Source organism: Apium graveolens, chromosome 2 (genome assembly GCF_009905375.1).
Source record: "Apium graveolens cultivar Ventura chromosome 2, ASM990537v1, whole genome shotgun sequence".
In the NCBI taxonomy this organism is placed as follows: domain Eukaryota; kingdom Viridiplantae; phylum Streptophyta; class Magnoliopsida; order Apiales; family Apiaceae; genus Apium; species Apium graveolens.
The window spans coordinates 10,755,226-10,779,388 of NC_133648.1; the positions used below are offsets into that span (position 1 = coordinate 10,755,226).

The 24,163-nt window shown below is 33.6% G+C and overlaps 1 protein-coding gene across 3 annotated transcripts; it reads right to left on the reverse strand.

Moving 5' to 3' along the window:
- Positions 1-123: 123 nt before the first annotated feature.
- LOC141706927 (dicer-like protein 4) lies at positions 124-14,658 on the reverse strand. 3 transcript variants are annotated; one of them, XM_074509820.1, is made up of 26 exons: positions 14,540-14,658; positions 14,132-14,356; positions 13,268-13,451; positions 12,981-13,091; positions 12,647-12,787; positions 12,483-12,555; positions 11,478-11,518; positions 11,179-11,316; positions 10,951-11,079; positions 10,106-10,244; positions 9,885-9,984; positions 8,986-9,178; positions 8,028-8,188; positions 7,725-7,931; positions 7,352-7,608; positions 6,989-7,263; positions 6,332-6,762; positions 5,534-5,628; positions 4,654-4,859; positions 4,099-4,308; positions 3,492-3,953; positions 3,124-3,396; positions 2,025-2,351; positions 1,144-1,468; positions 953-1,067; positions 124-498 (listed from the first exon to the last, which is right to left on the reverse strand). In XM_074509820.1, exons 2-26 carry the CDS (start codon positions 14,275-14,277, stop codon positions 351-353), a joined length of 4,887 nt encoding a protein of 1,628 aa, XP_074365921.1. In that variant the 5' UTR covers positions 14,278-14,356; positions 14,540-14,658; the 3' UTR covers positions 124-350. The 3 variants fall into 3 exon arrangements, with proteins under 3 accessions (XP_074365921.1, XP_074365922.1, XP_074365920.1); XM_074509821.1 differs by lacking the exon at positions 14,540-14,658 and having other exon boundaries at positions 124-495; positions 14,132-14,456; XM_074509819.1 differs by lacking the exon at positions 14,540-14,658 and having other exon boundaries at positions 14,132-14,456.
- Positions 14,659-24,163: the final 9,505 nt, after the last annotated feature.

Here is a 24,163-nt window from a genome sequence, read left to right on the forward strand (position 1 = left end):
CATCATGAATATCAGATTTACATGGGTTCATAATGCATTTTAATAATTAAAATTAGTAATATTTTAATTTTTAACCGAATTATGGAATTATAAATGTACCCTCTATATTTACATTTAAACTAGTTACATAAAACTTTTACTCTAGTTTATTTACATTAAAAAGCCCTCTGTATTTACATTGTAGAAATGTGCATTAAACTTCTAAACTTGCTGGAAGGTGGATTTTCATACCCTCCATATATATAACTAAATCGATTCATTTAGTTCTAAAGTATTACTAGTTGATTCATATATACAAACTAAGAGTACATGTTTTTCTGGGCTAAGCTACAGCCTCTATATCTTTTGACCTACAAAAATTCTTTTTTCAAGATCCAAATGGCCCCTTCAGCTGCATGCTCTGCAGCAACTTTCTTCTTGGTAGCTGGCCTTCCTGTTGCTTCAACTATAGTTTTCGGCAAACAATCAGGCTTCACGATCACCCTATAAGTAAACCTGCTGAAATGAGAATGATTATTAGCGATGCTGATAAAAAACTGAAAATATTTTAAGCAAGTCTTACAGGCAGTTTGTATGAAAAAACATGTTTAGTTTCTGGCCACTAATATTCTCTATTTGGTCTATTTGGTAGACAAACTTTAAGGAGACTGTCGAATGTCGATCTAAGGCTTCACAGCCTGTAGCAATATATGGTTTCTTCTTTTCTTTGCAGATTATAAAAAGCATGGGTTAGTGTTCTGCAACATAACATTAGAAATTTAGAGTACATAAAATTTGACAAGTACTTTCTTTTGTTTGGTAAACATGTAATCTTAGACACATATATTAGCCTGCAAGAATCGCCAAAAGAGTTACATTAAGATTTTAACAGATTGTTGCAAGCATCTGTTGGAGCCTAACGTAAAACTACAACATTCACAGAAAAAAATTGCGAGGAAACTTGGACACTTACTCTCTCAAGTGACTGGCCCCTTCCTCCTTGCAGCATATAAATACAGGCGGATTCCAGCAGTTGGCAGTACAAATTTCGTACAATCGTGACTTTGCCGACTTCTTACATGAACCACCTAAGGGATTACTTTGCAGAGTCAGAAATATGACATATAATCAAATACAACTATATCTCAGTTGCTCGATCAATACCTGTAGTCTGAGATTTTCTAGAGCAGCTATTATCTTCTTCCACTATTGTCTGACATTCAAGAGGGTCAGGAAGAGAAGATATTTCTTTAATCAATTTGATCTTATTGCCTCCAGATGTATGTAATTGTACACCAAGTGGATGCACCTTAGAGGATGAAGCACCACTTTTATGGGAATCCTGAACCTTCAAGTTATCAAGTTCAGTGGCAGATGGAATGATAACATCTGTAGGTGTTTCATTGTAACCTATTAATTTTGCTTCCGTCTTATGGGTCAACTTCAGAATTTCTTCTAATGATTTACTCTTGGGTTTGTAACCATGCTCCTGTAAAAAGTCCATAAATATTCAATATGTAGTAATGATGTGTAGTAATGATGCAACTGACGATGCAACAGTTTTTCAATGTTGTAACAAAATACACACACATGTGCTACTTGCATTAAAACTTGTAGCTTAATGTTGACAAGTATGGGGAAGTTCATAGCATCACTACTAGTTATAAACACAATTCGAAGTTTCAATAAGCTAATTATTAGTTTCTACTTTCTAGGCTCATCTAGAATATTGTAACTATGTTACAAGCTGGGCATCTAGGAGAACGCCTATAATATATTAGTTTTCTTGTCAAATAGTTTTCTTCAAGTCGGGCCGGTTTAATAATCTCTCTATTGTATTCTAAGATACACACACATACACACACACACACACATATATATATATATATATATATTTTTCGGTCTCCACAACCATAATACATTAATTTAAAGTGAACAATTTATACATCTCCTAGAAGCATTTAAACAACAGGAACCTTTGCAAAGTGTAAAAAGCACATATTGACATACATAGAGGTGAAAATGAATTAACATTGAAATTTTACCTTCAACGTCAGAATCAATTGTTTCGCAGCGTTTCTTTTGGCAGCTTTTTTGCTGAAGTTGCTGGCACTAGAATATTCAGAAACATCTTTTGCATTCACTTTTGCTTCAACTGTATAAGTCTTATCCTTTTTTGAAGATGCAAATTCCAATTCCAAATTGTGGGACTGACAAAGCTCTTGAAGTTCTCTTATGGGACTAAGCTGTAATCCAGAAAAGTTAATGACAGGATCAAGAAAGGAGAGCATTATCTTCCAAACATGGTTTAAATTAAATCCGGTGTCCAGAAGAACAGCACCGATACACGACTCCACTAAGTCTCCAAGTGCCTGAACAAAAAATCAAGTCAAATCCAAGTGAGAAATCCAGTTTAGTTTTAATATCATTTCATTTTCATTATCATAAATTGGGTTAATAATAGATTATCATTATCAACTAGTATGGAGTTTAGTTTTAACCCAGTTTAGTTTAGTGATATGCCCAAGCATTTATAGTTTACTCTGTCATTCTATAACAAAATGACAGTGAACACCTCATATATTACTCGAGAAAAAGAAAAACTGAATTCCATATTTTCCATATGAAAGTCATGACCAATTACATTTTCTTTGCTCAGATTTCTCTGCTACAAGATTTATATTAAGAAAATCATGCAATAAAAGAGTGCTGGGCTAACAACAAATAAATGCATATGATTTTAATTTCCTTGTAATTAAAAAAACTGCAGGATATTATTTGCTTGCACTGAAAACATACATATGATATTGGCTTGTCAGAAAAAAAAATCTTTAAAAAAAAAATTGAACAAATTTCCAACTTCCTAAGAAATAACTCTCGTAGAGAGTACTACAAATTTTCTTAATAAACTAGATAGATAAAAGTTAATTCACACATGTTAATTTAAAATCAGACTATTGCTATCGCCAAAACCAAAATCTTACAGTAGCCTTTAAGTCCCTTTTTATTTACATAAACAATTGATGATAAAGAAGACAAATAGACAACTATACTACCAGTCTAATATTTTAAAAAAGAAATGTATGTAAATGATAGAAATGCATATTTTAGAGAGAGAGAAGAGAAGAGAGTTACGGTATTTACTTTAGGGCATGCTGGCGGTTCAACGACATTTCTATTTAGCTGAGGTGTTCTTGAAAACTTGATATATTTATCCATTGACTTGCAGAGGCCACTGGACTCGGAGAAAATGAATTTGTAAAACGACCGATGTATTGCAATGTTAGCAAAGCAAATATTGTTTACACATGTGGATCTTAAATCAGTCAGCTGGCCAGGCTTTAGTTTGGGATAAACCGAATATAGATATGAAGTCATTAAATAGTCAAGGACAGCATCTCCTAGAAACTCCAGTCTCTGTTTAAGCAACAATATGTTAGAACTTGTGCTAATACAAAACTTAAAAACTAAAATGAGAAGTTTGAGTTCATTTCCAGAAATTGGTTGCAGACCTGATAACAGCCTCCGGAATGATAGCTATATGATGGATGGACAAAAGCTTGCAGAAGCAAACCTTTATTGTTGAATTGATACCCTATAGAACCTTCAAGAGCAGCTATATCTATTTGAGCAGCAAGCGGCAAATAGACTGAACTTGCTGAACAGATACGGCTAACTTCTGAGTCTTCAAATTCCACTTGTATGCCCACCCATTTAAGAAAAGAAGTTGCACCTTTGAAGCCACTGTCGACAATGAATGCTCCGACAAGAGCTTCCACAACATCCGCAATGGTTTTCTTATGCAACCAGTGGTGAGATTTGGTGCATCGAAGATCAGTATCGGTACTTGTTGTCACCTTATCACTATGTGACAAGTGAATACTCTTTTCCATTTCAACGCTACAAACTACTAAACAAGGCCGGCCCAATGCGAAAAATTGGCAAGGGTCAAATGATTGATCTCGTATGTATACCTAAAATTTATCATTTTAAAGTTAACAAAAATAGTTTAGCTACCATAAAATTACTGTCCTGTAATATCATTGACCGAGATTAGACTCTCTCTGAAACACCATCTGTATACAAAATAATCAGTTCAACATGCAACAAAAAAGTTACCTGTAATCTGCTTGCTGTCGCGAGCTTCAGTAAGTTGGAATTATTTACAACATTTGACCGTTTTCTTGTAAGCTGTCCCTCATCTATGGCATCATGCAAGAGAAAAAGACGCCTGCCAACAGCAAATTTGAGGAATGCATCACCAAGAACTTCGAGCCTTTCAAGAGAGAAGTGTTCATTGCAGTTCTCAGTAGTAAGTGCTTCAAGGACCTGAACATCATCGTCAGTATATCAAAGCTCATTTATGGGTTAATAACAAATAATCATGGCTTGTTAAATAAAACCATGAATTTGTTATTTGTTTGTTCCAGGAGATAAGTTTGTGAACTTCAAAATTTTTAAAAGATATAGAGTCAAATTCAAAAAGCATATATTTGGTTTGAACACAAACAAATATAACCAATTAACCTTTGTAAATGCTAAAAAATTATTCTATATTCCACTTTTCACTTTCTTTCAGTTTAAGCAAGTCAAAATACTAGTTTAATTTTTGTGAAAAATTAAAATCAGAGCTCAAACTAATAAGATTAAGACTTAAGAGCTAAGCAGCCTTACACGTGAAGCAGATACTTCAGCTCCCTCCGGAAATGAGACAGAAAATACATGCTTTAGCTCCAGCGCGACAAGTAAGCTTTCCAGACGATGCATGACTGATGGTAACAAAGATAATGAACTTCCGATATCTTTCGAAAACCCGACTATCTTTAATACACAAATTTCGGGAGGCAATTCAACAAAATGCTCCTCTTTTTCTCGTGATTCTGCATGAAATAATATCAGTAGTGTACACTCAAATAATGTAAATTGCAGTCAAAAATAAAGAAGCACGAAGCTGTAACTGTCATATGTTTTCAAACTTTTATAAACTTTAACGAAACTCTTGTAGTCCCATCATGTATTTCCAGATTAATCTAAAATCGAGGGCTACATTTGTTTGCAAGGATTATAATCCACAGGGACTAATTATTGTTTTCTCTCACTTTACAATACTCAAACCTTCCAAGTCCAACTATTTTTCATCACTTTTTAGTTCCTTTGAGGGCGAATAATCTTCCACTCGATAACACTCTCTCAATCGGTATAGTAAGTGCAACCAAATGAACTCATAAAAGATTAACTGTTGCTCATGGGATCAACTTAGGGGGGGGAAAGCCCACTACCTAGCCTAGGAACTAGGATTACTGAATTGCTTGCTTATTAGGATCCTGCAATTTAACTTTAAAGAGATGGCAACGCAAGTATATGCTATCCCATTCTCACGTTGCATATTACAACAGAATACAACCAATAACTAAATTTCTCAATATTGGCATCAGTAATTCTGAACATGATATTGCGCATTAATTTTTATAACACGTTGAATAGAAGGTTACATGTCCTGTGACTGACAGGCGTATTGCAGAAAACAAACCCAACATACCAACTTAAAACATACCCAAATTTCCTTTCTTTCGTAGTAAGTTGTCCAAGCAAAAAAGCTGCTTTGCTTTTAAAAGAGGTTGGTTTGGGTGTGAAAGTTGAACGCCGAACCTATACATAAAAATATAGAATACACCAAAAACCAGAAAGGGGTCAGTAAATGTCACAGTATTGATACTAATAACTAGTAACTGAATCTAAAAACTACTATAAGCACGTTGCATTGGAAACTATAAAGAGAAGCCTAGTTAGGATTATTGACAGCGGCAAGAATAGATATTATCAAGTTGAGATTGATCACAATAGTGATAAGACATGCATCGCTGCTTTACATAGATTATTATTTACTGAAAGATTGGTCACCGCAGCAAGAAAACATGTATACATACATGCTGTTGTTACGGAAAATCTACTGAGGATGGCCCATAAATTAACATATAGCATAGTGCATACATATGTTTAAGACTGAATACAAAAATATAAAATGCACACTTAAATCCTAAGTCACAGTCTTTAACAAACAAAAGAAAGGTATTAGGCCCCTCCCAGACTTTCAAACAAAACAAAAAACATCGTCATTTTTTGCTGTTTCTCAAAACAATAGACTTTCTATTACTGCTCAATCATATGCTCTTTTACAGGCACTATAATTTTGACACTATCTATGCAAAAAAGAAAAGTCCATTTGTGCTATCAGGTTAACTTTGGTCCCATTCTGATCAGGTAGTGAAACAACAATCTTTTAAGGCATGATTTCAATAAGATACTATGAAAGAGTCATTCAAAAAAGCGCAAGGTAAAGCACGTTACATACTTTTCATAGTAATGCTGCACGTGACTTCTTGATGCCTTATATTCACTGTATGCATTCTTCTCTAACACAACATCAGAAACAAAATAGAACAATTTCTTGCTCGGAACATAAATCAGGCTATTTTGAACATCATGGACCCTTTTTGGACCATTAGCAAGATGCAATTGCTTGTTCGGTTGAGGAAGCACGTTAGATTCTGCAACTACTTGCATTCTAAATATCGGAGATGATAAACATCTCTTGACCAGCTTCCAATCTACCATCATTGCTTCCTCGCATTCATGCCAAATTACAGGAAGCATAAGGTAATATGTTCTAGGAACCAACATATCAAAGTCAATTCTCCCCAAGGGAACATATTCAGAAATGAACTCTGATCTGTCAAGGATGACCTTGAGGAACATTTCTTGAAACTTCTCAGCCAAAGTTATCTGCAAAATTGAGAACAAGTATTGAAAAGTTAAATAACACTTACTTTTCATACATACTGATGCAAAATAGTTGTCTACTGTTTTTCTTAACATAAATTGGACCATAAAAGGGGTACATAAAGCCCTCAAATTCATCTGTTTAATCTTCTCCGCATCCTAGAAGAAATCAGGAGATTGTTTTATTTAAAGGTTCGATTATATAATCCCTTACAAAATTCTTGCTTACCTCATCTCTAGTAAATAACATAGTACTGGACGGTACTAGCTCAGTTACTACGGATCTACCACGAGCCAAATGAAGATCTAGTTTCATTCTTTCAGCTTCTCCTGGAAGAGCTACTTTCAAAAATAGACCAAATTGTTTGTAATCTCTATCTAATGGATGCGGTCTAAACTTCACAAAGTAAGAGCTGAGGTGGACATGATTCTCCGCCTTGCTCCATGGCTCTCTGAGGACAGCGGGAACAAGCATCTCATGGAGTTCTCTTCTTGTATCCTCGTCTAAAAAAAAGAAGTTTTAATACTCAAGCAGCAGTATAAGTATAAAGATCAGCGAGAAGTCATTTATAGGATTTTCTCCTGTGCTCACCATCAGAGCAATCAGAATCTGATAAGGATTCCAGGTCCTCATTATCATCTTTTTCGGGCAGGAGATAGTTGGTTAGGGCACCCAACTGATGTAATAGTTTACATGCTTCCAAGCACGCATCTCTTTTTGCTGCATCCTTGGAAGATTGAGGTGCGCCTAAAACTTGATGAGTTGGAGCATTTGAGGGAAGAATTATTTGGCATACAGTTCCATCTGCCTCATCAAAGTACCAGAACTCCGGCTTGGGTTTAAAGAATCTGCATGAATTAGAAAAAATGAATAATATGTGCCAGAACACAATGTTCAGTTCTCCTACATGTATAAGAAATGACAACGAAATAAAAAAACCAATCAGAACAATATAGAACCGTACTCATCATGTGGAAGTTTCGAACAGTAACGATAAAGCAAAGGAATGCTACTTCCGGAACTGATTGTGGCACCCGTTGATTGCACTCTGTATGTCTTTTCCTCTATATCAGGAACTGCGACATCAGATGTTCTGAATTCAATTTCGTCATTCATTTCTTCCTCGGCTCTAGTAAAACTGTCTATAAGATTTAACTCCTTCTCACTTCCACTATGAAATACAGTACGACACAATTATTACTCTTACTATTTTATAGGTGAGCGAAAACAAATTAAGGAGTCATAAACATATGCTTGAAGAAAGTACCTGTCCACCAAGAATGCGTATTCCGACTGAGGCATGCGTGCACGACCCCTAGACTGAATAAAACTGGCAACAGTTTCCGGGAGATCAAACCTTACCACAAGGCAGCATGTCTGAATGTCGAGTCCTTCCTCTGCAACTTTGGTTGCAACCAACAAATTTAGCTGCCAAAAACAGGAGAGTTAATAAACATACGATCAATTTACAAACCATACATCAATTATTCACATTGTGAATTTATCAAGAGCATTTCAATTTCCAAATAAGGTTGGAATTGTGTAGCACCACTTTTCTGCTACCAAGTGCTCGGCAGTACACTCTCTCTCTCTCTCTCTCTCTCTCTCTATATATATATATATATATATATATATAGAAATTGAAAAAGAAAAAAAATAACCCCCTGACTTGCCAACCCACCAAAAATAATGAACAAGGGCAAACCTTCACTTTCCCACCCTACACAAGATCCGGATTTGGATAATCAGACAAGTTCAGTCAACCCGACTAAGCGGATTCTCCTCTATTTGCCATTTTTTTCCGGGTGAACGGAATTGATAGGTACTTGCATATTTGTTCATTCAGCGAGGGTATTTTCCGTGGAAAGATGAAAAAGGGTCGGACCGTTCTTTTCTACAATTAATTGACTCAGTTTAATCTTCATATTGTTTTATCCAAAAATTCTTGTTTTCTATTCCTGTGTTGCATCACATTTTACTAATGTGATGTGTACTTGCTATTCGAATATACCATATACACTTTAGATAACAAGAAAGCACCATAATAAATAGATTACCATGCATTTACTTTGAGAAACACAAGAAATAACAAATTAGCACCGAAAGACATACAAATTCACATTTTGCTTTTAATTCATTTAGCTACAGAATAGATCAGAAATTCTTCGATATATATTTTCTGAACGAAAATGGCTTACCAACCCATGAAAATGTGCAAACATTACCTCACCGGAACAAAATTTATCAAGCATGGCGTTGGTAGATTTTCTGGACACACTCTTTAGTCCAGAGTGGACTCCTACCAAAAAATCACATTTCCAAGCAGATAGAACTTGAAGGCTCTGAAGTATAGATGACAGGGATCTTGCAGTCAAAATTCTATTGACGAATATTATACATTTCATGTTTGGTTGTAACCTGTCAAACCAGGGAGGGAGATCAATATCAAACATGCAGATTAGGCAGAAAACGAATAGAGATAGTTATACAATAACAAGCTTGTATCTGATAAAATTTATACTTCAATACTTCATTATCAATACATGAGCTAGCACATAAGCAGGTGGTCTGGTTAAACATCAGCTTGAATGCTAAACTATAGTTCTTATTTGTCAAGGTCGAGGACTGGTTAGCATGCAGATTTAATAATTAATTGAACTGAACAAAGGTATTCATCCCAAATTTACCCAACCAACCTGTTCGACCAGCTTAGAACAGAGGACACAAGTATAAGCAAAAAGCAAATTTGACAAGGCAGATTTTGTAATTACTGATAGTGGGCGTAGGAAGAAAATTATGAGGCATCTCTGTGCCTAAAAGTGGAGGAGAGAGATGAAATATCTAACGTATATGGATGCCAATCCAGTTTGAACTTCAAGGTAGGACTTTGTGAAATCTCGGCCCTATGATAAAATTGGGTCGGAATAGAGGGGACATGATCAGCTCTAAAACACATGGGACATCTAATTGAATCTCTACCTAGTCACAGATATCAGCCATAACTTGCTAGTTACTTTGTTTAATCAATGTAAATAAACTGCTTCCATACTGCTTCAAGGAATTTCGTCACAAGTTTATGCACTACCCACTGCAGTAATGAGATTTTGAGCAGCATATTACTAACCTAAAATTGGAAAGGATGTCAATAAGTTGCAAGAGCTTTTTGGAGAAAAAAGGCTCCTGTAGGACTTCAAGTGAGTTCGACTTCCTTTTGGCGCGATATGCTGGTAAACACGAGGAAAATTAATATTGTCAAAAAAGGTGGGAATTGGTGTTGTATTTGCATGAATATAAACGATATACATAAATAAAACCACATTATAAAATTTTAAGGCATCCCTGTACCTGGAAAGCGATCCGAAGCAAACATTGTGGCAGCTCGAGAAAGATAAGTGTCGCATATAGAGGCATGAGAACTCTGTCCTTCCATCTCCATTAATTCATTTCGCACAACACAGTCCCCTTTTAAGAGAATGTGAGCAGCCTTACATAAAAGCAAAATCAAAACATTAGTTAGTACTCAGAAAACATGCACTGACAAATTCTTTAAAGTTCAAACTGTAATTGCTATTTGGGAAGACTATATATAGTATACTGAAGTTGTTTGAAATTATTCCAAAAGCAGCATCTATTTTATTACTGTTACTTGAATAAAATTCATGAATGCAAAATTTCTGACTTCCCTTTGACTTTTTCTGCCTAAACCTAAAAAAATGAAAATATTTACATTGAGATGAGAGTATGGACATTAATACATACTATTGGTTCTTAGCCTTCTTCTATATAAGGACATTCATTAGGAAAGTGATAGAAGCAAAGAATTATTGTTAGTTGATTTGTCAGTCTTTGTTGGTGTCTAGAGCATCTGGGATTGCTTAAAAGCTTAACTTATGTATAATTTAGTTATTTTTACAATATAAACTTCCAAACACAACTTCAGTTGACCTTTCAAACAAAGTGTGTCCTTGGTATCGTCTGGATGACTCTACATAACCCTGTCTGACTTTTAAGCTCTCAAATATAAGTTCCATTCAGCTAAAACTCAACAAAATCAATTTCAAGGCATATTTTTGTATATGGAAAGCTTTACTCGCATGAAAATAAAAGAGGGGTAAAAAATCCCAAACAGATTCGCTCTTTCTGCCTTTTAAATTTATTTGAATAATCCTGTCAATAATTTGATAGTTTACCTGCAATGCTCCCCAAACGCCAAGGTTCTCTATACAAAAACACAGATTTAAGTGCAGTTTCTGGAGAATCTTTTTGGTGCTTATCCGGCTATCGGTGTCGCTGATATTCTCTACCAGTGTTAATGCACACTGCATATGTGTGTACAAAAAGAATATATGGCAAGTCATGAAAGCATTCTTATAAAAGAAATTACATGCAAAAAAATTTAAAAAATTGCAAATAAATACCTTAGATTTTATCTCTTCTAATTGCCTACAATAAGGAAGTAGAGTTGTGTTCTCTGCCGCTGTAGCATAATAATATACACCAACTTTAGGAGATGTCACAAATCTTTCAAGTTCTCCCTTGTCTTCAACAGAATAAACCTATTCCACAAATTTAGCATACGATATTTAGGAGTAAAATCCAGACACATACAATTCACATCATGCTTCATATATATAATACTTAGTAAATAAGTCTAACAAGAAGCAACCAAATCACTCCATAAATCCCTAACACATCCACATATTCAAAAGATACCAACCTTGGCACGAAGTAAAGACTCGAGACCACTGACAGAAGCACCTGAAACATTATCAGGAAATATTAATTTAAAGATTAGAAGACCAATGAAGATACAGCTCGCAATCAGCATATACTCAAATACAAATTAGAATCTAGAAATGAATGGATATTTGATTACTTAAACAGAAATTAAAAAAGTAATTGATGTAATGTTGACAGTAACCTTTCAAGTTTTAAGAATTCACTTCTACCTTCTGTGGTGAAGATGATTTTACAGTTTTACTTGACAGAGAGTAGACAACAAAAGTTAGCAGCTCCTTAAAAAGAATGGAATTGGGACACAAGAGCTTGTTATGACTTTTAGTATCATGCTTATAAGCTTCACTAGTATGAGAGTCTTTCACAGTGGACATAGAGGAAAGAGACTATATAGCTTACCGGAAATAAGATGCTGCCCAAATACCTTACCACTTGCCTAATACACTTCTAACAACTAGCTATAAGTATCCAGATGGGACAGCATTGTTAATTTAATTTTCAATGTGAGATATTCAAATAGTTAAATCACATCCCCTTGACCTTGCTAGTCTCATGTCAATCCAACTTCTACAGAACAAAAATGTCATTGAATTTCAGTAAAATTATGTTCTGAATTTTCCTGATGTGTCTATTAACAAGGGTGAAGATGACAAAATATAATAATATTAACCTCTAAGTAAACGGTGCTAGCCTCCCCAGTCATTAACGCATTCGTTCTGAGTCGACAAACAGCAATAGGGAAGAAATCTACGTTAGCAAGAAGAACTAACAGGTAAGAAAAAGGTTTCACAATTTCTTCATTAATCTACATACAAATTTTATTATTGTGTCAGGCGAAACCATTTGATTTCACTTCGTTATACCTCCGAGTACTCCGGAAGCAGATAGAGTACGTAACAACATATTCACTGACCATAATAAATATTAATGAAAAGCCACTTCAACCTAACATGCAAAAAAAAGTCAAGGTACATAATTAGGTTACCTTTTCCGAATATAGGAGATGCTGTCATGCCAAATATACGAGGAAGCTTTGTTGCATTACCATGGTAGAATACCTGCATATTGGGAAAAAAGTCACTACATGTACAGATTCCTATCAAATGTGTGAGGTGCTGAAGCAAAATATCAAGAGATAATAATTTTTACCTTCATAATTTCAGCATAAGGATGATTGCTTACGGCTTGAGCATAATGGCACTCATCAAATATTAAAAGTACAATCCATTCAATCCTGATAAAGCAGTGCGACAAGCTCTGTAGAAGTATTTGGGGGGTCATCACAAGAACCTGCACTTGCATAATTACAAGTTAAGCATTTTATTTGTATATCTTCGCTGGCCAAAATCACATTTTAACAACATAAGCAGCCACATTTTCTTTTATTAAGCCCCTTAAAAATTTGTGTTATAAGGTACTTCCAAAGGACGTTTCCAATAAAGAATGGGACAATAAAATGTGCAAACGTAGTAATGAAGAAAACCTCGTGTTGTGCTAACTCTTTCCCCCAACTAGCATGGTCCTTCAGTTTCTTTGAACTCCCACAGTAGACCCCAACTTTAACGTTAATCGAGTCCTTGATGACTTTGGCTTGCTTTATATATAAATACATACATATGAAGACATTAAATAATAAATAATCAAAGCAGCACAAAAGCTCGTGTTTAAACAGAAGGAATTTCAAATACACAGTATACTAATATCTGGATCAGTCTTTGGTTGATAAACATATAAGAAGATTAAAAAAGAAAAGAAAAAAGAATGGCTCACCTGCTCAACGAGAGCAACTGTAGGAGCTAGAAAGACACATACACATATGTCTTTCTGAGGTTTCTTTATCAAGTGCCGCATTTTATGGATAAGTAGAACAGCAATATGAGTCTTTCCACAGCCCGTTCCCAGATAGGCTATAGTGTTCTCACTGAAAGCTTTCCGACATAAATCCAGCTGATACCTGAGAGAAAGTTCCATTAGGAGACAACACAAAAGGTTTTTTGGAATCCCCCCCGAAACAATAACTACAACGGTAAAACGGTGGTGCAAGAGAGTCCCAACACTCTCACTCTCTTATTAATTACAACGCAATCTTATCGACATCATATCTTAAAGACTCCAGGTAAGAACAAGCTTCTCCCCAAAAAAAAATCACAATTAAAAAGATGCGCAGAGACAAAACAACTACATTTCCAAACACTCACAAGCACCGGTGCAGGTACATCACTAACAACGTAAACACCACTAACAACGTAAACACCACATATAACAAAAACATTCATAGCATATAACCATAACAACTCCACATTCCTTCACTTCAACATTCAAACACCACAACAGAAACACAACAAAATAAATAAACCTTCAGAAAAAAAAACAGCCCTTTTTTCTCTACAACCCCTAGGCCCACAAGAATAAACATTTATTATCATCACAAACAGACAACAAAAAAACAAAAACAAAAACAATTCATCACAAATCCCCAAAATCAAAAAAATTAAGTCCCTCCAACACAAATAAACTCAACATTAATCAATACTACATTAATCAACATTAATGACAAATACACAATCAACACAAATCACTACTACATGATCAAAAAAACACACAAACAAAAAATAACAATAAATAAAAACAAACCCTCTTGCAATCAATGTGGGATCTTTCTTAATCTCTGTCTCTATCTCTATCTCTATCTCTTGTATCTCATCAAAATCTTGACGACCCTCTTCATCAATCGACAACCTATTCAACATATCATCGATTTGCTCAACCCCATTTGCCATGTCACCGATTAGAGAGGGTTTGACTTGTGTTGACTTAAAGCACTTTGCGTCGACAAGAAGCAAGGAATGTAGACAGAAGCTGCAAATTTAGTAATACAAGATTATTAAGGGGGCTTATTGTATTTATAGGCGGGGACGTGAGTCGCAATCTGGTCCGTATCGTACAAATTTACATATGTTTTATACTAGTAGATTATACAAACTGATGTACACTTGTACTATGAAGAACATGGGTTTATGTTTTTTTTTAAAACTGACTTACGTAAGAGGCGGTCAGGGATTGGGAGTGTACACGTCAGCGTCACCCGTGTGAGTGAGTTCTCCTCTTCTTGCCTTCGTTATTTTTCTAATTAGTAGTAGTATCATTTTATGATAATTTGTATTGTGAAAGCTTTTGTTGAGGAAATTGGAAATGGAGAGAATGTTTTGATATGTATGATATGAGTTAAATTTCTTGTTAAATATGGGAGAAGAGTATGGTAATTTTGGATGGATTGAGTATAGGAATGAGTTAAATTTCTTGTTAAATATGGGAGAAGGGTATGGTAGAGAGAGTTAATTTTGGATGGATTGAGTATAAGTATAATAATTGTAGACGGTTATGATCGTATAAAAAGAAATTAGGTATTTTTAATTTAACATAATTATTAGAGATGTTCATATACAAAAATGTTGGCTATCCGTAATTACATATATGGTAATAATTGATGACATTTACGATCGCATTGTAAAAAGTTAGGTATGAGTTGTTAATTATTTACATATTGTATAATGATTATTTAAGTATTTTATTTGAAATTAGCATATAAGAAAAATGATAGAATCATGATGCATATATATAAGTAAAACAACAAGTCAATTTTAAATTAAATATAACTCTAATTGTCATAGACAGTTACAATCGTATTAATGAAATTTAGGTTGTTTTCAGAAAAATTTGATTATAATAACCCGAATTAATTGTGCTTATCTAAATGAAGTATCCTTGGTTTTCGAGTAAAATGCAGATGTTACAGTTGTATAAACAACGGTACAATTGCAAGAGAATAAATGGAATTGTATAATAGTTTGAGCTGAATTAGCAAAGATACCAAGTATAAATGACCGAGAAAATCCTTCTCAATCAAAAGTGCTCGAAAAACAATTACAATGATTACACGCGTCGATTCGCGTATGAAATTGAATATTCGACCTTCTTTGCCTACGCCTAAATACTCGATATATATGAATCAAACTTTATGTAAATTTCTAAGGTTGGACTCCTTTACTCGGAGAATAATACACGTTTTCGATAGGCAAATCAGTTATCATGGTAAATCCAACAGTTTTCAAGTAAGTTAAATATCCATGTCAATCCATAGTTTCGTGTAAATATCCATTAAACTATGTAATCATTCTTTAATTATAAATGTTTATCACGTTTGTAGTGATAAAAATGCATCAGAAATCCATTCATTGATGATACGACCCGTGTCCTTAATTATAGGAGGTACAATCCAAGTGCGTTGATACTCCTGCATCAGTACGACAGTACCTCTCCGTTTCATCTAGTTATCCAGGTACTTTCAATACCTCACATGTCCATCCAGGACTTCTTCTAATGCTTAGCAGCACCTATCATAACCATGCATGCCTGAAACCTGAACCTCTCCTTGCTATTTCATAAGGGACTCTGCACCTCAGTGCAAGTACCTCTAAAACTAAGAAATCTTGGCCTAATTTTGGATCAAACCATGTCCTTATACATGCCAATTGAATCCAATATCCCTATGAGCCTTAAATTGAGCGAATGCAAGATTTTAGGCACAACATAGACATTTTCAATTAATTATAATTATAACAACGCGGAGACTTATGATCCTGTTAAAAGAGTTAGTTATTTTAAATTAGATAAGATTGTAATAGTAGCAGACGATTACGTTTGTATTAAAAGAAAGTTAGATATAAGTTATGTTTTTAAATGTTTACAGATTGTATAATGATCTTTTTATCATTATGTTTGAAATATGCAGATATGAGAAACGAAAAGTTAATAACTGAAATGATACACTATACAATCATTTTTAGATATAATTATTTACATATGTAAACATTTGAAAACGAACGAATAGTGAACTTATTTTCGTAAACTGTAAATATGTTTATTTTAATGTATCAGTAAAAATATAATTGATAATAATGTATCAGTTTTAAATTTTCTAAATATTCCGGTGATAGTTCCAGTGCTTAGTTCAAGTTCGCTGAGAGTATTTTCGATTTATCGATTATACTAGTATCTCGTTTTATCCTAGGAAGCAGGTCGCTAAACATGGATGGTTGGGGCGAAACTGCTTTAAAGAGACAGTTTTCTGGACTCGAGATTAAATTCAATCTCTGTTTGTTTTCTAAAATCATTCTCCTAATTTAATTGTTAATTCTTATATGCTTATGCGATTTAAAAATTATTAATGTTATTGTGAACTAGTTATATATTCAATATATATAATAATGTCTATATCGTACAAGATTGATAACAATCTTAAAGCAATTTACTTCGATATTCATACTTTTTTGTGAGTAGACGCAAAGTCAATTTGATTGTTTAAATTGGATCACGACCTTATACTTATCACTGATAGACTCTAAATGGTGTACTATATTTATGGGTACTAGCTTTACAACCTGTGCGATGCACGGATCTTCATTAATATTTTTATATTATTTAAATTATAATAAAAAAAATTTGGATCATTACCTTATTAGTATATTTATAAATAATAATATAAATATTTGTTGTTGGCAGGATTCGAACCTGAATCTTGGGTAGTGTATAAATAATAATATAAATGTTTGTTGTTCGTGGAGTTCGAACTTGAGAGTTTTAGTATTGTATAAATAATAATATAAATATTTGTCGTTGGCAGGGTTCGAACATGGGAGCTTGAGTAGTGTATATTCTTTTAGTATTTGAATCGAACGGTCCTTATCACTTGGTTAAAAAGATCCGACGGTCATAAATGGGGAAAACCAAACCAACCAAAAAACGGCATACCAAATTATACCCCATTCCGGTTATTATAGTATAGTATAGATATAAGTGGCCATTATTTGCCTCATTAACTAAATTAAATTTATTGCATTAATTTCTTTAATCACTTGTTGCTATGTGCTTGAAATTAATATAAATTTGATTTTAAGTGGTGCTTTGTTTAAGCATAACAGGTACGAGGCAAAAGTAAGCACAAAATTACTGGATAATTGGTTTTCTTATAAGCCTATTGATGCGTTAATGGTTATTGATTTATGATCAACTTATATTCAAGTGGACATATTTGGTGATTTCTGTTTCTCGGGTTAATCATTATAAATTGGTAGATTACACCCAAATTTATAATTTGTCCATGTTCTCACTATTAATGGATAGTTTATTATATTTTGGTTAATTAGCATGGTGATTGATAATATATATGAGCTAGAGTTTCTTAATTATGAAATGATTTCGGAATTATTAGTATACTGATATAAGAATCGTATATGTTATAGTTTACATGTGTGTTTGCAAGTTCATAACATGATATTGTTATGCAATTAAATGATATGGCTACATAGATGTGAGAACTTAATTATTTGGTGATTAATTTTTAATTATTGTTGAGTGATGACAAAACATCAATTATTATTGTTTAATCTTTAATAATTGAGTTATATCACAAACTTATAATACTGGATAAATAGAGGCCTTACCGCGTATCTATTTAATTGGAGAAAATAGTTTACAAGCATAGGTTTGTGACAATAAACGTGATACAAACTATATAGTTTTAAACATCTTATTTTAATAGATTTATTTGTTAACAAAATATTTTTAGTCTATATGGAGACTTTGGAGAGCTATTAAAGGAGGCATAAGTTGTTTTATTATGTAACGTGTCTCGTAAGATAATAATAGTTTGACGGGAAAAATTTGTTCTAGTATTCTCACTTGTGCTGCACTAGATATTATGAAGTAATATGTTTGTTGTTAAACAATGTGATGAGTTGTGCGGCTGAAGTGAACTAGATTTACAATTGCTGGGATTCTCCACATTAAAAAACCTAATGGGCCTGGAGTACAGGTTATGGGTTGGCATAGAAATTATATTTTCTGGTTGGATTTTTCCTCCAGTTAAATAGTAATTTCACGTGTTGGTGTCGGTCTGCTGCGGCAGTGACACACGAGCCTATTATAGTGATCCATGTGATACTTAATATGGTGAATATTGATATCAGCTATTTATGCTAAACTTCGGAGAGAATTCGAAAAGTTGTTAACCCTAACGCATCAGTTGATCAAGGATGACTGAATGTGGGTTTATTGAAAATTTATGTTCTTCCTTGGGCCTTTTCTGGTTGTACCAGTAGGTGAGCCAGAAATGTAGGTTCGTGTGAACCATGTAATTTTTTTTAGAGAAATTCAATAATTGAATTTCTAATGATAAGAACTACGGGAAGTTCTTTAAACATGATATTAAAATCTTATAGGTTTTTAATAAATGACGTAAAACATGCTCAGATGAGAGGTAGTGACACGATATGTGTTTACTTTCTGATTTGATAGTAAAACATTTGTCACTCGTACTCGTAATCGAGTCAATATTGAAGCTAAATAGAGAGATGTGTGCTCTATAAGCTCAAGGGTAAAACCAACTTAATACAGATAATTAAGATGGTAGTGAATAAATTTAATAATGAATAATCACCGGGAGAATTCTGTTTGCAACGTGAATATTCACGAGGTCGTTGCACCTTACTCGCATTAAATAAATGGAGTAGATGTAGGCTTGAGTTGCGCTCTAAGGGAGATGCAAAACGATTGTGATCAGCTCAAACTATCACTGAATTTGAGGATATTAGTTACGAAGGGCTAATCATTCCTTAAACATAATACCACAGAAGGAAATAATTAAATTTTCTATAAGTTTTGGAATGTTTTCTGACATTCTATGAAATATTAAAATTGTGGGGGTATCTAGAATAGAAAATTATTGAATTTTTTATGAATAATAGAATGTAATGAAACATTCTTGAAAATAATTGAAATGTGGGGGTATCTCGAAACTTGATACCAATACCTCTGTTGGTAGCATGAGATCCGAAATCAATTGAGATATTTTGGATTGATACATAGACAATGCTTGATTCTAATAATATCCGATATATGAATCTAATTTTTGAGAATTGTAAGAATACTATTACAGAGTTTAGGAATGGTTATGCAATAAGCTAGTAGTTCCTAATAGATTTGTAATTAAAAGTAATCTAAATGAACTTACAAGTTATTCGATGAATGTGAGGATGAACTTGTAGAGAGCAAAAGACTTGGGTAATTGTTAGTCCCGAATGTCTTGAAAATTTGCTTGAAGGTAAACCTGTAAATTTAATAGGAGCAATGCACTTCTCGTATAATTCCTTGATAAGTGGATATATCAAGAGATAATTTGACTATTATTGAGAAGTCAATAACTCAAGATTTTCTAGCACGTGTACTAGAAAATGGATTGTGTATGTTCTCTCTATGTCCTTTGTGGGGGAAAGGATATTAAGAAATAGAGAGAGTGGTTCTGTTTGACAGAATCTTGTTTAAAAATATATGGATCTTCTTACGAGATAGAAGCATTAGGACCCAAATAAATTTTCAAATTGGGAAAATATATGTGGGTTTGAAGGAAGTAAAAGGTCAGATTGATAATAAAATATTATAGTAAAAAATGATGACCTTATATAATTTATGAATTATCCTCGAGTTTTGAGAACAAGGTTCATTAAGATGATATTAAAATTATCGTATTGTGAAATTTAAAAGTGCATCAATGAACATTGAGACGATCTTTCTAAATAGATTTTTGGGGAAATATCTATTTACGTGAACCTGAGGGTTGCTCTAGATAAAGCAAGAGTAGAAAGTCTGTATTTTCGGTGATCATGTTGAGTGAAATAACATAGACACAAAATAATGGCATATTAAATTTGATATTGCTATGATAAGCAATGGCTTCAAATAAATGACATGGTTGCCATTTTGAGGACGCTCAAAATTGGTTGCCATGTGAATAAGGATTTCCAGTTTAAGGACGCTTAAACTCGGTAATGATGCAAACTGAAATTGTTGGTTTTTGGGACGCTAAAAGCTGATAATATCAATAACAAGTGGAAGACTTGAGTAATAACTAGTAAAGTTATTTCATAAATGTGAAATATGTCAATATGAGATGTCAAACTGATTCAAAATCAGAGAATTGACAAGTGTACATGTGTTATTTTACACATGATATGCAAGTCATAATTGATTGCATGTGAGTGATCTGATCATTACGAGAAGTAATGACAAGAAGATCATCTCTGAAAATCTTGATGAGATTCAAAAATTTTGATTTGAAGATTACAATCTTCGTGACTTTAAAAGTCTTAGATGATACATGTCACATGTTGGTGTTGTGAATCTTGAAGAGATCAACGAAGCTAAAGTTGTCATAGCTAGAATGGATTTATATTTATCCAAGCGTAGATGAACAATGATCTCTCAAGAAGGATTACAAGTCTGTTGTACTTTTTAAAATTGTACAAAATCAGACATAGGCTACACAGTTGGTAAACTGGGTAGATGCACGAGTACAATGAAAATTGGTCACTTGGAAGTGATTGTAATGAGATTTAAGGTGTATGATATGTGCTCGTGAGCTTGGAATGCAATACAAAATATATCTAATTATACTATATGAATATAGTATGTATATTAGATATTAGATTTTAAGAACTTAAAAGTCATTCGAGAATACATTTCACACTTAGCAGTTGTGTCATGGAAATCCAAAACTTAGCTCGATTCATGATGGAATACGAGTCTAGTGCATAAAATAAATGCAGTTAAAAGGATGAATAGCCACTTTGGAAGGATATTCCTAAATGACAAGGAAAACGTGTCTTCAATATGCATATATTGTGTAATCAATATGCAAATTGGGAGATCACAGTGCTGCGTATGCAATGATATGTCTCACATCCATGATGAGGACATAATACCATTAAACAACTATTCTCAACGAGAATTATCATGATTGACTATATAAAGTCAAATGATAATGTTTGGATCCACTGACCAGATGGTTAAACTGAGCGAATCTATTTAAGCCAAGGGAATCTAATTAAACTGAGAGATAGTTGTAAAATCATCGAGAGAAATGGGCCTTTCCTATTGCTTAACCGCGTCATGGTGGACACCCAACCTTGCTGACTGGAGATCCCAAGAACTTGGTTCAATGGGACAACTAAATCATGATGACCAAATTACCGTGGGGGTAACCCCTTGCCTATTTCTATGATGATGAAACAGTGATACCCGTAAGGTATGAGGTTAAAATTTAACCTTTTAATGATTTTTGACGAATTAATGGATTTCAAGTTTAAATACATGGAATTCGGTTGAGTAAACACGGGTTACTCTATAAGATAAAGATTATCTATGTGAGAAAGAAGTGGAGCCGCTTCAAAGGAGAATTGCGAGGCACAATTCTTTAGAAACTCTTGCAGAACCAGGACGATGTTCCAGGGCCAAAATGGACATAATCATGAGACCCGAATGAGTCAGGAAAGATATAGTGATAAGTATATCATCGTTTACATAAACGGTCGAACAGTTCAAGGACATCACGTCATACTGTCTACCAGTAAAGTCAATATACTTATTCGAGCAACGGTTCAAGGAGCATTCTATACCTATCGTATGCTATATCTGACCGCCAGAACTATCACCAAGTCAAGCTCCGCGTCTGTGTGTCTATGTGGTGCGTGCCACTGGACCATCAATCTCATTTGTGGGGGATTATTGGACAAACTTAGTATTTTAGACTAAGTTGTGAATCATTTTGAGACTCTATATGAGTGAGACACATTATGTGTTAGTGGTGTGTATTTATTAGAACGTTTTTCTCCTCTTCGAGGGGATTCCAACGCATATTTACATGCTCAAAACGAGTAAAAGGTGAATGAGGACTGATGTTCCAAAGTATGACCTTTTAATGTGAAAAGTGGATTTTGTACCAAATCGAGAGTAGCACAAACCTATTACTCGGTTTTTCTTATAAATACCATGTACCACATCAAAAAGAAAAATAAGGCCTTTTAAGCCTCTCTTTATATAAATAGAGTATTAGGGCACCAGTTTCATTAAGTCGAGAAAATAAGAGTCGTCTCTTTAATTCTCGGTCTCTTCAGTCTTAAATTTTCCAAATATTCCGGTGATAGTTCCTGGCTTGGTTCAAGTTCGTTGAGAGTATTTTCGATTTATCGATTATACTAGTATCTTGTTTTATCCTGGGAAGCAGGTCGCTAAACATGGATGGTGTGGGGCGAAACTGCTTTAAGGAGACAGTTTTCAGGACTCGAAATTAAATTCAATCTCTGTTTGTTTTCACAAACCCCTCTCATAATTTAATTGTTAATTCTTATATGCTTATGTGATTTAAGAATTAGCAATGTTATTGTGAATTAGTTATATATTCAATATATATAATAATGTTTATATCGTACAAGATTGATAACAACTCTATCATATTATCACGAGTTATGAATGCACATTCTTTAAATTGCCAATTATATTTAAAATAGAAAAATCATAGACAACATATGAGAAAGTTATTCATATTAATTTTATGGTGTACACCTTGAATACATGAAAATTATTAAGGAAGAACCAACCTTTCAAGCGAGGAAGGCATTTCCAAAATCTTATATTTTTATCTTACTGCAAAATGGGAAAAAATATTGAGTTACATGACTTGATGTTAGAAGAAAAGCAAAACTAAAATGGCTTAAACAACATTTATATTTCTCAGTTCAGTACTTGGAAGTTGTTACAACAACACGCGTTATTTCCTTGTAACTGTCGCACATTATAGAAATAAAATATACTCATCACATGTTACACATGCAACCGCAGATTATACATATTTAAATGTCTCAAATTATGGAAATAAAATATAGTCATCACGCGTTATGCACGTGTTACCGTCAGTTATACATATGTAACTGCCACATTGTCAGTTACACATATGTAACTGATATCATATCAGTTATTCATTCGTAACTGTCGTTTTTACATGTATATATAGACACATGATAGTTGAGTTCAATTCTCATACAAATCAGACTTCAGTTTATTATTTTCTTCTCTGTTCATTCTCTAGATTTTACTTACACTCTATTTCTTAATATGTATCTTAACCTTTATATACATCTTTTTGTCCATTTTAATACTAGTTATCGCTGTAAAAATGTTCATATTGGTAATTTATGGAGCACTTTCTTCATTGTTTAGTTCGTTATTTAACCATGTTTCATTTTCTTAATTGAACTAAACAGTGAAGAAATGCTCCATAAGTTATCGAAGATGATGAAATGTATCTCTTAAAAGGATTTGTAATTTGTATTACATGTTCATTAACTAAGCAATACATATATGATAAATATTAGCATGATTAGTTTAATTTGCAGGAGCCGATATAATATGATGAAATCTTGTATCAGTGCTTGATTTTGTGAGAAGGCAAGAATAATCTTATATTATGTAAAAAAATTACAAATTCACAAGAAATTTTATAAAAATTGTCAATAAAATATTAGCTAGGCAATGAAAAATAGTTTTTGTTATTTGTCTAATTAACCATTAACATGACTTTTGAGTTTGTAGGTGATGGAGTTTGAAGATCCTTTGAATATTTTGTGGGTGCTAACACAACAAAAATTATGAATTTTAGATCTCATGTTCATAAAAAAATCAACATTGAATAATGTTTGAGGCTTAGGTATTATTTTGAACATCACACGTTGTTTTATGTATTATGCACCAAGTCGGAGTTGTTCACGAAATAGC

Excerpts from the sequence above, each read along its gene's own strand:
- LOC141706927 (XM_074509820.1), bottom strand. The coding sequence starts at position 14,277 with ATGGCAAATGGGGTTGAGCAAATCGATGATATGTTGAATAGGTTGTCG. Across the intron at positions 12,556-12,646 it reads CTTATGCTGAAATTATGAAG|GTATTCTACCATGGTAATGC; the intron begins GTAAAAATTATT and ends CCCAATATGCAG. Across the intron at positions 6,763-6,988 it reads TGTTATTTACTAGAGATGAG|ATAACTTTGGCTGAGAAGTT; the intron begins GTAAGCAAGAAT and ends TCAATTTTGCAG.